This window comes from Bison bison, unplaced genomic scaffold (assembly GCF_000754665.1).
Source record: "Bison bison bison isolate TAMUID 2011002044 unplaced genomic scaffold, Bison_UMD1.0 scf7180017864035, whole genome shotgun sequence".
In the NCBI taxonomy this organism is placed as follows: Eukaryota; Metazoa; Chordata; class Mammalia; order Artiodactyla; family Bovidae; genus Bison; species Bison bison.
The window spans coordinates 18514412-18528900 of record NW_011494607.1 but is presented as its reverse complement, the minus strand read 5'-3'; the positions used below and the strand labels follow the sequence as shown (position 1 = coordinate 18528900).

Genomic DNA, 14489 nt, shown 5'->3' with positions numbered 1-14489 from the left:
ATGTTTCAGTGCTATTCTAGCAAATCATCCCACGCTTGCCTTCTCCCATAGAGTCCAAAAGTCTGTTCTCTACACTATGTCTCTTTTGCTGTCTTGCATATAGGGTCATCGTTACCATCTTTCTAAATTCCGTATGTATGCATTAATATACTGTGTTGGTGTTTTTCTTTCTGGCTTACTTCACTCTGTATAATAGGCTCCAGTTTCATCCACCTCATTAGAACTGACTCAAATGTGTTCTTTCTTATAGCTGAATAATTTTCCATTATGTATATGTACCACAACTTGTTTATCCATTCGTCTGCTGATGGACATCTAGGTTGCTTCCACGTCCTGGCTATTGTGAACAGTGCTGCAGTGAACATTGGGGAACACGTGCCTCTTTCAATTCTGGTTTTCTCAGTATATATGCCCAGCAGTGGGATTGCTGGGTCATATGGCAGTTCTATTTCCAGTTTTTTAAGGAATCCCCACACTTTTCTCCATATGACTGTACTAGTTTGCATTCCCACCAACAAAGTAAGAGGGTTCCCTTTTCTCCACACCCTCTCCAGCATTTATTGTTTATAGACTTTTTGATGGCAGCCATTCTGACTGGCGTGAGATGGTACCTCATTGTGGTTTTGATTTGTATTTCTCTGATAATGAGTGATGTTGAGCATCTTTTCATGCCACATAAAAAGACAGAACAGAACTTACTTATTTGACCCAGGGGGCTATTGCTATGGGAGAAATAAATGGAATAGAATAGACACCAACAAGAAAGAAGGAAACATTGGGAACTCCCTTGGCAAGAGTTACATTTCTGTAGTTAAAAGCAAAACAAACAAAACTCTAAGATGACAGTGCCCTACTATTTTTGTGCTGTTTTTTTGTTATTATTATTTTTTTTTAATGTTTTTCCTTTTCCTGCCTTTCAGGATGGCAATATTAAAAGTATTGATACTAGTCTGTCACTAGTCACTCATACTAGGTTACGAGTGAATGGGTACTTTTATAAACTATTTGTGTAAATTGATGCAAACATTCCGAAAGGCAATTTTGTTTTATATCAAAACTTTTAAGTGCATGAAATTTACCCTATGATATATATGCAAAATTTACCAAGATATGCATACATACACACAATGATATTGCAGTGTTATTTACAGTAGGGAACAAACCAGGAGATACATCAATGAGAAATTAGTTGAATTAGTGTGTCATATCTACAAAGTGGCATGGGGTGGATTTGTGTGTGCAAATGTAGAAATATCTGCAAGATACATCATTCAATGAGAAAAGCAAGGTGAAGAACAGTGTATAAAGTATCATTCTTTTGGTGCAAATCCAGGAATAGAATTTCATGCATATTTATCTGGAAAAGAGCAGAAAAACTGTTAGCAGTGTTTACCAAGGGGTTGAGGGATTACTAGATTTGAGGGTAGAGAGGGAAGAACTTATCATTTTATACCTGCCTGCAGTGTTTGGGTTTTCTAATATTTTACCTGAATTTTCTCTTGTTATTTGTTTAATATTTTGCGTGTCGACAGTTTGCATGTCATCTGGATGGTGAGAGTTTAGACTAATTTTTAATTTCCCTGTATTTCCCTGTTTTTATAACACAAACACCCACACCCCTTAATGTTATTTTCAAAAGTCAAGTTCACATGTTAAAAATAAATAACAAAACACCCCAAGCCTTCTTATACTTAATATGTGTATAATCAGTGTGCATTTTTTATATGTACTTTTTAAGCTTATTTTAAATATATTGTTGTCACTCTTTTTTGTACTTTGGCCTCACACAGGGTTACTCTGACCTGAAAATAACACCGGGCTTACATAGTTAAATAAATTGATGAAGAACATTTAGGTTAAAGGGCATAATCACAAATCAAAAAGTATAGCTAGATAAGTGCACTGCATTAAGTGAAAAAGTCATCCTTCTCTCTCATCTAGAGGTTTCTTTTTTTACCATTCAGCAAATACTCGATTTTTTTTCTTTGTGTTTCTTGGTTCAGAATAGGCTACTTAGCTATGATTCTTTGAAAATTAGTTTAGAAGCCCCCAACTGTTCACCATTAAGAAAAAACAAATCTTGAACTACTAACAGTTCAAAGAAACTATTAGAATTAGAGATAAATATCTTTTTGTTTCCTCCTCCTTAATACTTTTTTTGGTATTTGTTAGCTACCCCATCATCATTGCCAGTGGCTTTAAGCAGGCTCCTGATTCCTCTTCCCTGGAATTCTGCAGTTGCCCCCTGGCTGGTTTCCCTTCCTGCCTCCAGGAGTGCTCCCTGCAATGCTAAAACACAAATCTGACTCTATCACTCTGCAGCTCAAATCCCTTAGAGACTCCTCACTGCTTTTTGTGTAAATCCAGTCTCCTCTGTGAGGCTCTCTGACCTAATCCACCACCAACTAGTCTTTCCTCTCCGCAGTTTTGCCTCAGTCTTTAAAAGTGGAGCCTTCGTGGTCTAAGTCTACTTTTACTGCGGTTAAGCTTGTATCTTGTGTCAGGCTCTAGTGGCAGTCTATGCTCCTAGCAAAGTTATTAAAACAGTCATTGTCCTTATCAACATACCACTGAACTCTGAAAACCCTGAGAGGGGGAGCTCTTCTATCACCAGTGATAGATGTGTAATCGATGTTCAGTAAAGGTTAAGTCTGTGAAAAATTGTATTATTCAATTACCAATATATACTTTTTGCACTGTTAAAAAAAAAAGAGTAACTAACATGAATTGAGTATACAGTGAACACTCTTGAAATGTAATATATATAGCCTTATGTATGTATGGGTACTACTGATGTGGATAATTCTGTTGAATATTGATTTATTTAGTATGTGAAAATACTGTTATAAAATGTATGATACTGTTCTTTATTAGATCATATCATATGCTTCATAAAGTGATACTGTTTTTTCAGTCTGGGTGAACTTGGTTTCTCTGTTTTATGTAGCTCATTCAACTGATTCTGAATCATCTTACGCTACCAGACCTGTGTAGATTAGCACAGACTTGCAAACTACTGAACCAACATTGCTGTGATCCTCTGCAGTACATCCACCTCAATCTGCAACCGTACTGGGCGAAACTGAATGACACCTCTCTAGAATTTCTGCAGGCTCGCTGCACTCTTGTGCAGTGGCTTAATTTATCTTGGACTGGCAATAGGGGATTCATCTCTGTTGCGGGATTTAGCAGGTTAGTGCCAAGCCTCGTTGAGGTTATTTTACCAGCAGACTGTACTTACTATATAGTAGTTAACATAATAAAAGTTTGAAATTATGTACCATGTACTTTATAGAAATCAGGAGAAATACATTTGTGTATCTTGTTCAGAATGCTTCTGCTTACAAAAGTGGATGAGTTCATTTTGCCATCCTCTTACATCTCAGCTTCATAAGATGAAGGGGAAATTATGTCCTTTACCTCAAATTGTTCAAAATCCCAAGTAACTTTCAACAGAGCTCCTTTTTTTTTTCTTTCTCATATTTTCAGCACAGATGATTAACACATTTTAAGAACTATTTCCAAATCAAAATCTATCTCTCTAATGTGATTTGTCAGAAATGGAAAACAATTTATTATAGAACATTTTTAATTAAATCTTAATTACATGTGCAATACATCACCCAAATTTAGAAGCTCATTTAAACTAATTATGTTGAAAATGCAATTGCATGTTAAATAGGCGACCACACTTGCAGACCTGCCCAGGTGTTTCTGCTCCTTTCTATTTAAGCATTTAGTTTCCTTACTATTAAATGTCACCTGTTAAACATTTGAAAGCCTGCACGCGTGCATATTCATTTAGCAACGCCATAGTCATTTTTTCTTGTGATACAAACAGGTGTTTTTCGCTTAACCTTGATGATGGTTATTCTCATTGTAAGTTACAGTATAATCCATTTCATTAAGTTAAATAATGAAGAAATAGACACTTTGGGGGAATTACCTGTTATTTTTGATTAACGAATAATCGCCTATCGTGTTTTTAGAAGTTAGAATGAACTACAGCTTTCCCTACACACATCCCCAAGTGGATGCATTCCAGTGGCTTATGAATTAGAAATTTGTATTTTGAGCTTTGTTTCTCCTTGACTTAGAGTATAAAATTAAAGATGCAGTTCCAGAAATAAATATTTGATACCTTAGATTCAGATGAAATCATGTTTGAAATAGCACCAATGTGTTCAAAATGCTAATGTTAATAATTTGTGCATCAAATTAAAAAAACACAGGCAATAATGGCTTACAGCACATGTTGAAACCATGGATGCACTGGGTTTCTTTCTTTTCTGCCAGAAACAGAACTAGAGGAAGGGGTTCTTAGATAAAGTGTTCTGGGATTTGAGGGTCAGAATCTAAAGATTCTGTAACATGCTGTGTATACAAAATTATTTTTTATTATGTAAATTTGCTTAAGAGGGGGTATATATATATATATATATATAATAGTAGGTATTATATATATGTAAGAAAATGAGTTGTTTCTTTTTGGCAGTGTAATTTTGGTGAATTTTGATAGAATCCACATTTTGAAAATTGCTGGATTTTTGACAGCTCTCCATTGGAACACAGCTTAGTCCTTTCTGTTTCCCTTTCTGCAAACACACCCTTCATTGGCAAATTGTCCTCACTGCTATTGGGACCAAGAAGAACTGAAGCTAATGATGACTGTGGGTATTCAGAGAGTACACTATGGATCATAAACCAAGACTAACCGAGAGCAGATAGAACCATTGGTATCAGTAAGCAGTATTTTACCTTATAAGGACTTCGGGGTATTTTAATTCCCCTCATAGCTCTTTCTTAAATGTTTCCCACTATTTGGGACTTATTATGTGTGTGTTTTCACTGTTGGTGTGTAGTGTGTAAGGCATTATAGTAAGTATTGTGGACCACGTGAAGAGGTAGATGATATAGTTCCTACTACAAAAACAATACAGATATAAAGATAAACATTTAAACATATCATTCCTATATTTTTATAAATAAAATAGCAGGGAGGCAGCTAATGAGTAAAGACATTAAAGAAAACTTTGGTAATGAATGACCAAGTCCAACTTCCTAGGCAAAATGTGGCATATACCCATAGTATAATGAGTAAAATATAAAGATAATATTAAATCAGTTTTTAGAAATTCTCTTTTTGTAGCTTCTTCTGGTGCATTAGCAGAAACATAAGTTGTTAGAAGAAAACTTCACAATGCTATTTTAAGAATTTTAGACGTGCAGTGGATAAAGATCTTCTTTTATAAGTTTAAAGCTCCAATCTACTTTCTCATCAGCAATTTCTCTTCCATTTTCAATTTGCCCCTTTAGTTGCTGTGGAGTTGTTTGAATAATCACAAAAGTACATACATAAATTTAAGTTTTCCATATTTCACAGGAGTATTTCAGCCTGTAAAACCATGTATCTTGATAGCATTCCTTTGAGCATAGTCATTGTTCCCATTAAGAAAAGAAAAAGTTGAAATAACGGAGAGAGAGTCTTTTTGGGGATGGGAGATACTGGAGCTTTGCCTACTGATTACTGTTGGCCCCCTTGACTTGACTGCTGAATTGATAGTCATTATGGCTTGTAGGCAGCATTCCCAGAATAAACAATAAATATTCATGGCTTGATTATTAATGAATAATCTATGAGTAAGTGTGGTCTATTTATGCTCATTACTGTGAAGAAGGCTTATTTATAATACTTTAAAGGGAAAAAAAGTACATTTTTGAACTAGAAACCGATGATGATGAGTTGCCTTTTGAGCAAGTCTTTGGGAAAAGTTTGATATAGGTAATTTTTGTTGCCTAAAAACCTTATCCTCACAAACTGAAACTGTTTCACTGCATTTTAAAGAAGTTAGAAATTTATTTTATTCAAAATAGCAGAGGAAGTGGAATAATGAGAACTTAAAACTTTTAATCAGTTATTAAAATCCTGTTCTATCTACAGATTTGTGACTTGTAACTTCAAGTCCTGCTCATGTATATCATTATTCATTAAAGTCACATCTATTGTAATTACACTTTCCTCTTGCAATACACTCCCTAAAGTCTTGGATATTCCTTTGCCACCCTGTTTGTTTGTGCTCTGAGGCTTAATTATACCATTTTGATGTTCAAAAAGCCTTAGACTCATTTTTTTATGCTATAGTTTTTCTTCAGATAGTTGCTCAAACTAATCACCTTGAGCGCCACCTCAGTTATGTAGAGATTTCTACCCCTAGCCCATCTACTTGTTCCCTTCAGAAAACATTGTTGGATGCTTTTTAGGTTTAAGGATTTGATGTTTTGACACAAAACTACAGTTTTATGGAATAGAGAGCTTTTTGCGTATTCATATATTTGTTTATTCAGTTGCCTGCCAATGTTTTACACTGTTGTATCTTTCTGATGGTCAACTCCTAGAGATTAAAGACCATTTACGACAGTTTCTTTTCATGTCCTTCTACCATTGCTGGATGGTGCCGTACACAGTTAAGCAAGAAGTTTTGTTTTTAATAACTTTATTTTGGATCTGATATAGTAAATAATGCTCCAGCTATTTGGAATTAAAAATATCTTAAATATACTGTTTTATAAAACTCAGTGAGGGCCAGCTACAAAACATGAGATTAGGATTCAGAGCCATGGATATTTATACCTAATTCTCCTCTTTACCTTGAAACTTCAGGCAGGTTGTAAGGTTTGGTGCCTTTTATTTTGTGATGAATAAACTCAGATTAAATCATTTATTCACGTAATGTTAATTATTTTAGGGTACAAATTACCATTTAGTAAATTACTTCTTATGTACCTGTATCACTCTGGACAAATTAATTCACCTTATAAGGATAGGCAATTTATTTCTCTCTCCAGAGACTCCTTTTCTCATAGCAGGAGACCTAGTTTGGGATTGTTTATCTGAACTTAGGTTTTCTCATAATATCCTCAATATCAAGAAATACTTGATGAGAATTCATAAGATGAAATGAACAGGCTTCAGGAAATAAACAAGCTATAGTTCTCTTTTCAGGTGACCAGTATTACAATTGAGATGAATAAATAGATGACTAAGATCTGTAATTATGTGTTAAAACTTTATGAGGAACATTAAGGAAGGAAATGAGTTGTGTTCAGCTAATTAATTGATTCTGCTATTTCTGCCTTCTTGTAGTGGAAATATGAAAAAGCCGGTGGTGTAGATCTCATAAGTTAAGGAAGAGTTGACTATGGGGATATTGACTAAATAACCTACTCAATAAAAATATAGGATATAGAAAAAGGGAGAGAGTCATAAAGGTGATATAAGCATGATCATTGTCATTATTGTGCTTCCAAATTCTATCATTCATTAAATCAATTTGGGAAGTTTTCTAGCCTATTAACAGCTTTCTGATGATTGGCTTGCTATCTTTAGAAGGAAAGAGTTCATTAATGAGAGAAAAGAGACAAGGGGTGTCAAAGCATTCCAAGTCTAATACTAAAAAGAACTGTAGAACAACGTGCTTTGCCAAATAATGAAGACCTTCAATAGATAAGATGCCTAAAGATTTTAAGAGTTAATATACTCATTTAACTTTTATAATCTGCAAATAATTTTAGAAGGATCAAATCCAAATAGGATACTCTAGATCTCTGGTGCCCTACATTCATTTCTAGATTGCTAGCTTCTAAATGATGATGAACTAGCCATAACTACAATGTATATTCAAAGTAAGGTAAAAATGTTCATTTTGTTATATGTCCTAGTTTGACCCTCTTAAAGGAAAAATACTGAGTCCATAGAACCTAGTCTGCTCCAGAGTAGAGGAAATTTAAATTCCTCAAATGCATTTTCATAATTGGAAGAGTTATTAAGCAAATTCATCAAGTGTTTTTATGCATCTGACATCATGCTAAGTACTAAGTATACCACAGATAGACTCAATGTAAACAAATCAGTAAATAAGGAAATTATGGTTAACAGAAGAATGAATTTTGGTTGAGAAACAGAGGAGCTGAGTTCATTCAGTTCAGCGTGTAGAAGATACGTTGTTAATTTAGTACCCATTGCTTCCCTTTGAAATAGATCCCCAGTCTGAATATTGAGCACCACAATCAGTGCCACCACCTCCATCCAGTGCACCATCCCCTCTTCCCTGAATATGGTTATGGTGTCCTGATGATCTCCCAGTTTTCACCCCTGTTCCCCTTCAGCTTATTCTCCACACAGAAACCAGAGTGATCCTGTTAAAACACAAGCAAGTGGTGCCACACCTCTGCTCAAAAACCCTCTGATGTCTGAGAATCCTGTCTCCCTCAAAATAAAAGCCTGAGTCTTTATAGGATACACACTGTATGACCTGCCCCTTACCACTCCGATCTGCTCCCATCTGCCTCTCACTTTGTGCCTGCTTGCAGTTCCCAACTCTAGGCGTTGTCTGAGGTGCCCTGCCTCTGAGCTGTCATCCTTGCTGCTGCCGGCTTGCCACTTCTCTGGGGAACTGCTTTGCTCCCCCTCTCGCTTCTCTTGACTCACCTCAGTGAGGCTTCCCTGTCTACTCTTCACACTTTCTGTTGTCCTTCTCTGCTTTTCTTTTCTTCTTGGCACTCTTCACTCTCTAATATACTATTAATTTTACTCATTTATTTGTTCATGGTCTGCCTCTCCTACTGAAATGTAAGTAAGCTCCATGAGAGCAGGGACTTTGCCCACCGCCAACTTCCCAGTGTCTAGAGTAACGCAGGGTCATAGTAGGAGCTCAGTTAATATTTGTTGAGTGAATCCCTGAAGGTGCTTGATGTAAACTGTCCTTTTAGCCAGTACAGTAGCAGAGAACAGTAGTGAAACACGTGGGAGGAGATCAAGGTGAGGGGACAGCTTGAAGAGTGCCCGAGAGTTTGAAGGAAGGGGAGGGCGTGTGAAATGGTGTGAGATGCCCCAATAAATCAAGTAATACAAGGGCTGGAAAAAAAGGCCCTTTGATTTGGCATTTAAAAGGAAAGGATGAATTTAGGGAAAGCAGAACATAGACTGCAATGGATTAAGAATAAGCAGATGTTCTTGGATGTTTGGGTGTAAATAAGCTGTGTGGGCTACTGACTTATATGCAATATTTAAAATAAATGTGTAGCGATTACATTTTTTATTGTTTGTGTGTTGGCTAAGATTTCATTGTTAATATTTGTGGGGTACTCTGGCCTTTACAGACTTCTTTCACGTTATTGTAGAATGTTCAAAACCACAAGCAGTGTGGTGAGTGCTGTTACATGTTTCTAGTCTGCCTTCTACTGCTGAGGGAGTGCTGTGTGTGTGCGGGTGGGTGTGTGCACAAATGCGCGCACATGTGCACACACCCTTAGTCACATCCGCCTCTGCGACCACATGAACAGAGGAATCCACCAAACTTTTCTGTCTATGGAGAATCCCTTGGACGGCAAGCCTGGTGGGCTGCCGTCTGTGGGGTCGCACAGTTGGACACGACTGACGCAACCCAGAAGTTTTCTGAGTTGAGAGGAGGCTAGTCTGATCTGTTTTGAGGTCATTTAGTTAGAGCGGTCACTTTGTGTGCCTTGTTCAAAATAAATTATCCAGTACTGTTTAGGGTACTGTTTAGGAAGAAATATCTTCCAGAAGTTGAGAGTTTTGTTATATTTTGTTTGTTGGCTCTACCAGCTCAGGTGTGAATTACAGGTAAGTAGAAGAAATACACCCTCTTGCTTTCTTAATTTCCCACTTAACAGTAGCTGACTTTATGTGATATGAATCCATTTTATCTTCTCAGGTTGATTTATTGTAGCCTAACCATGCCTGTTTCGGCAGGCAGTAAATGAGAATTTAAGTGAAACAAGTTTTTTTTATTTTCCCTGATAGAAATCTATTCTGAGGGTGTCTGCTTAGAGTTGATATAATTCCAAAGTGCTTGCAAAAAATATGTTTTAGTTTTATGAAATTCACACGGAGCATTGTGTTTACAGGTTTCTGAAGGTCTGTGGATCTGAATTAGTGCGCCTTGAATTATCCTGCAGCCACTTCCTTAATGAAACTTGCTTGGAGATTATTTCTGAGATGTGCCCAAATCTACAGGACTTAAATCTCTCCTCCTGTGATAAACTACCACCTCAAGCTTTCAGCCACATCGCCAAGTTGTGCGGCCTGAAACGACTCGTTCTCTATCGAACAAAAGTAGAGGTAAGATTTATACTTTTAGTAATATAATGACCAACGGAATGATCAGTTGCCTGTAATTGCTCATAATAATATGATTTATGATTTTTAAATAAGTTAAGTTTATGACACCACCTGACTATCCTAAAACAATTAGAGCTGATTCAGTCATTTCATAATTAGTCTATAGTATTTTTTTTGTTGTTTCTTTGTTTTTCAATTTAGGAAAATGTTACCCTCTGTGCTCTTAAAATTTTTGTAATGCTGTTCATGTTTCTAGGTAAAGAAGCAAGCAATAGGCTGAGGTGAGCTGAAATGCTGGCAGGGAATTAATTCGTGAAAGTGCTGGGAGGAAAGTGTGTAGGAGGACGTTTGCTTGGAGTGAGAGGAAGCAAAGTGGAATTCATCCAGGAGCGAACTTCACAGTTAAAATTCCTAATACATAGTTTGGGAGTCTCATTAAAGAAGAGTGGAGTCACGTAATATTTATTGATCTCCTTGCTTTTTTTCCACTTAGCTCTAGGACATCTTACCAGACCATTATATATATTACCACCTGACTCTTTTCATTAACTGTGTAGTTTATGTTTTACCATGATCAACTCAGTTAGTTGTTCCCCAAATGGTCAACATTTCAGTTTTCCCAGCTGTTTTTCTTTTACAAACCATCTAGCATTAGCATTATTTTGCACAGTTTTCTATATACTGGCTATTGTTGCTATAGGATAGAGTTCTGTAAGTGGTACTGCTGGTCAGAATGTAAACATCCACTTACTGCTGTACACCTGTTTCCTCTATTCCAGTCTTGTTGGCCTTCTTTCTGTCCCCTGAACATTCTGATCCAGTCCCAGCTCATGGCTTTTTGTCCTATGCCTGTCTGGAATATTCTTCCAGCTTGTTATATGGCTGTCCTCTTCTCAACTCAGTGTCCTACTTAAATATTTTTTTTTTCAGAGATGGTTTCTTAGGCATTGATAAAAGGTAGCCTCCCCACCCTCTTCTGGTTGGCTTCTGTCATATTATATCACCTAGTATATTTTCTAACAACTTTAGACCATCATGTTGGTTTTCTTATGATCATCTGTCTCCTTAGACTAGGATATATGTTTCATTCAGTTGTCTATCTTTTTCATTGCCATGTTCCTGATATCTAGTATAGTACCTGGTAAAGATTGGCCATTCCGTAAATATTTAAAGAAATGAATAAGATAGACAAATTACTTTTCCAAAATGATGTACCAGTTGCCTCTCCACTCTAGTGAACCCTTGTCTGCTTTGAATGTTGCCTTGGCCAAATATTTTGAGAATCATTTACATGAAATGTACTTAGAGGATGCCAAATACATAATAAACTCTCAATAAATATTATCTGCTAAAACAGTAGTAAGAGTAATAATCATTATTATGGCAATTCTGTATATGTTTTGCTGTGTGGTAGGGAAGGTCTTCTCTCTCTATTCTTTTTAAACTTAAAAGAAATCCTTGTGTATTATTATTCTTCCAGCTATATCTTTCAGCAAAGATTTTGTTGGGAGTGCCTTTATTATATTTCATTTTGCTCTTTAATAAGATTTCATATCTGTTCATATATGTCTTGTTTTACATTCAAGAGCATGTTATAGTTTTCTTCATTTAGATTTTATATCCTTCTGGTTAAATTTATCCCTTGTCTTTCATAGTCTCAGACACTATTTTCTTTCATTTTAATTGGTTATTTTTCATATAAAGAAAAATTGAGTTTTGTATATTTATCTTGTATCTGCTCCCCTACAGTTCAGTTCAGTTCAGTTCAGTCGCTCAGTTGTGTCCGACTCTTTGCGACCCCGTGAATCGCAACATGCCAGGCCTCCCTGTCCATCACCAACTCCCGGAGTTCACTCAGACTCAGTCCATCAAGTCCGTGATGCCATCCAGCCATCTCATCCTCTGTCGTCCCCTTCTCCTCCTGCCCCCAATCCCTCCCAGCATCAGAGTCTTTTCCAATGAGTCAACTCTTCTCATGAGGTGGCCAAAGTACTGGAGTTTCAGCTTTAACATCATTCCTTCCAAAGAAATCTGAATGCTTATAATTGTTCTAATAACTTATATCTTTTGAGTTTCCTAATGATGTAATTGTATAATCTGGAAATTAATATACCTTTTCTTTCTGTTCCAATGTTTAAAGTATTGCTACACTAAGTAGAACTTCATAAATAATGTAGGATAATAGAGTCACAATAGGTATACCAATCTTATTTCTAATATGGAGGGAATTTTTTCTTTTTTAAATATTTATATGACAAATATGTGGCAGGTACTGGTGTAGGCACTGAGACTTCATTAGTGAACTAGATAACTCCTCATGTAACTTACTAGTTTTATCTATTGTTTGATGTTATTTGTGATAAATATCATTTGAGTAAGACTATTTTTATCAAAAATGTGTATTATATTAAAATTTTTTAAAGCCTCCATTACCACCCTGATCTTTTTTCTTCTTTTATTTGTTAATACAATGACTTATGCTGGACAGTCCTTATATTCCTGGGATAATTCCTACATGTTTTAGCTTAATACATAGCTAGGCTATTTTCCTAATATTTTTGAGCCAAATTGCCTGGATTTGGATTCTACTTTGGATATCACTTACTAATTATATTACCTTGAGGAAATTTCTTGATGCCCTGTTTCCTTCTATATAAGTGGATATAATGATAATATACCTTTCAAATGGTTGTTGTGAGAATAAACATGATTTAATATACATGAAGAGTTTACAACAGTACCTGTTTCACAGTAAACATTCTTTAAGAGTTAAGACTTATTTATCAATACTTTTTACATCTACTTTCTTAAATGAAATTGAGCTGTGTTTTTCCTTTTCACGCCATTTTATCATGTTTGGAGCTTGGAGTGTAACATCTTGTCAAAAAGGATTTGTGACATTGACATCTTCTTTTTTGATATTTGTTATTCAGTTGCTAAGTTGTGTCTGACTCTCTGCAACCCCAGGGACTGCAACACGCCAGGCTTCCTTGTCTTTCACTATCTTCTGGAGTTTGCTCAAACTCACATCCTTTGAGTCGGTAATGCCATCCAATCGTCTCATCCTCTGTTGCCCCCTTCTCCTGCCCTCAATCTTTCTCATTCCAGTGAGTCAACTCTTTGCATCAGGTGGCCAGAGTATTGGAGCTTCACCTTCAGCATCAGTCCTTCATGAATATTCAGTGTTGATTTCCTTTAGGGTTTATTGATTTGATCTCCTTGCTGTACAAGGGACTCTCAAGAGTCTTCTCCAATACCACAGTTCGAAGCATCAATTCTTCGGCACCTTCTTTATAGTAACTCTCACATCCATACATGACTACTGAGAAAACCATAGCTTTGACTTTGTCGGCAAAGTGGTGTCTCTGCTTTTTAATACACTTTCTAGGTTTGTTACAGCTTTTCTTCAGGCAGTAAGCATCTTTCAATTTCATGGCTGCAGTTACCATCTGCAGTGATTTTGGAGTCCAAGAAAATAAAATCTGCCACTGTTCCACTTTTTCCCCATCTATTAGCCATGAAGTAATGGGACTGGAATGCCATGATTTTAGTTTTATGAATTTTGAGTTTTAAGCCAGCTTTTTCCACTCTTCTCTTTCACCTTTCAAGAGGCTCTATAGTTTCCCTTTGCTTTCTGCAATTAGAGTGGTGGAATAACTGTAATAAATGAGTATTATCTGTTAGATAGAATTTACCTATAAAACTATCTGGGTGTATAGATTTTTTATTGGTAGATCAGAGTAGATATCTTTAGCTTGACATAGTTTTTAAACTAATCCATGGAAATGTGAATATAGTATTCCTGACTTGGGACAGAATTTTAGCTAGAGTTTAACTGGTGACTTGGTGGAAAGAAGACTTTGATGCTAGTTCTAACCCTACCAGTAACAAGCTTAGTGATTTCTTGGTGATCTCTTTCACATAGTCTCTCAAGTTCCAGGATTCTTTATCTGTAAAATGAGAAGACTTTTGTCCCTGAATGCCAGTTTAAAGATAGTGTTAGTCCATGTTTTCATTAGTCCATGGTGAAGTGACTCACTATTTATGAGGGTGTAAAATTGTCAGCTAACTTTTCTTGAGTAGATTTTGCATCCTGAAATTATGACACACCTGTGTTTTACTGCTATATTTACTGTTTTATATTGCCTTGTGTGCTGTAAAGTTTGATACCCTCTGAGCAAGATAACACCTCATTTAAAAAATATTCTGATTAAGTTTAACTTTATGAAGAAATGTAGCTTCAGTTCAGTTGAGTTGCTCAGTCATGTCCAACTCTTTGCGACCCCATGAATTGCAGCACGCCAGGCCTCCCTGTCCATCACCAACTCCCGGAGTTCACTCAGACTCA

The 14489-nt window shown here is 36.2% G+C and overlaps 1 protein-coding gene across 2 annotated transcripts in view; it reads left to right on the top strand.

Annotated features, from left to right (window-relative positions):
* FBXL4 (F-box and leucine-rich repeat protein 4) overlaps nt 1–14489 on the top strand; it is a 55177-nt gene that overhangs the window by 16298 nt on the left and 24390 nt on the right. For both annotated transcript variants that reach the window (XM_010834735.1, XM_010834734.1), the window contains exons 4-5: nt 2948–3192; nt 9928–10141. In XM_010834735.1, coding sequence (XP_010833037.1) covers nt 2948–3192; nt 9928–10141 — 459 coding nt within the window. The remainder of the gene's footprint in view (nt 1–2947; nt 3193–9927; nt 10142–14489) is intronic.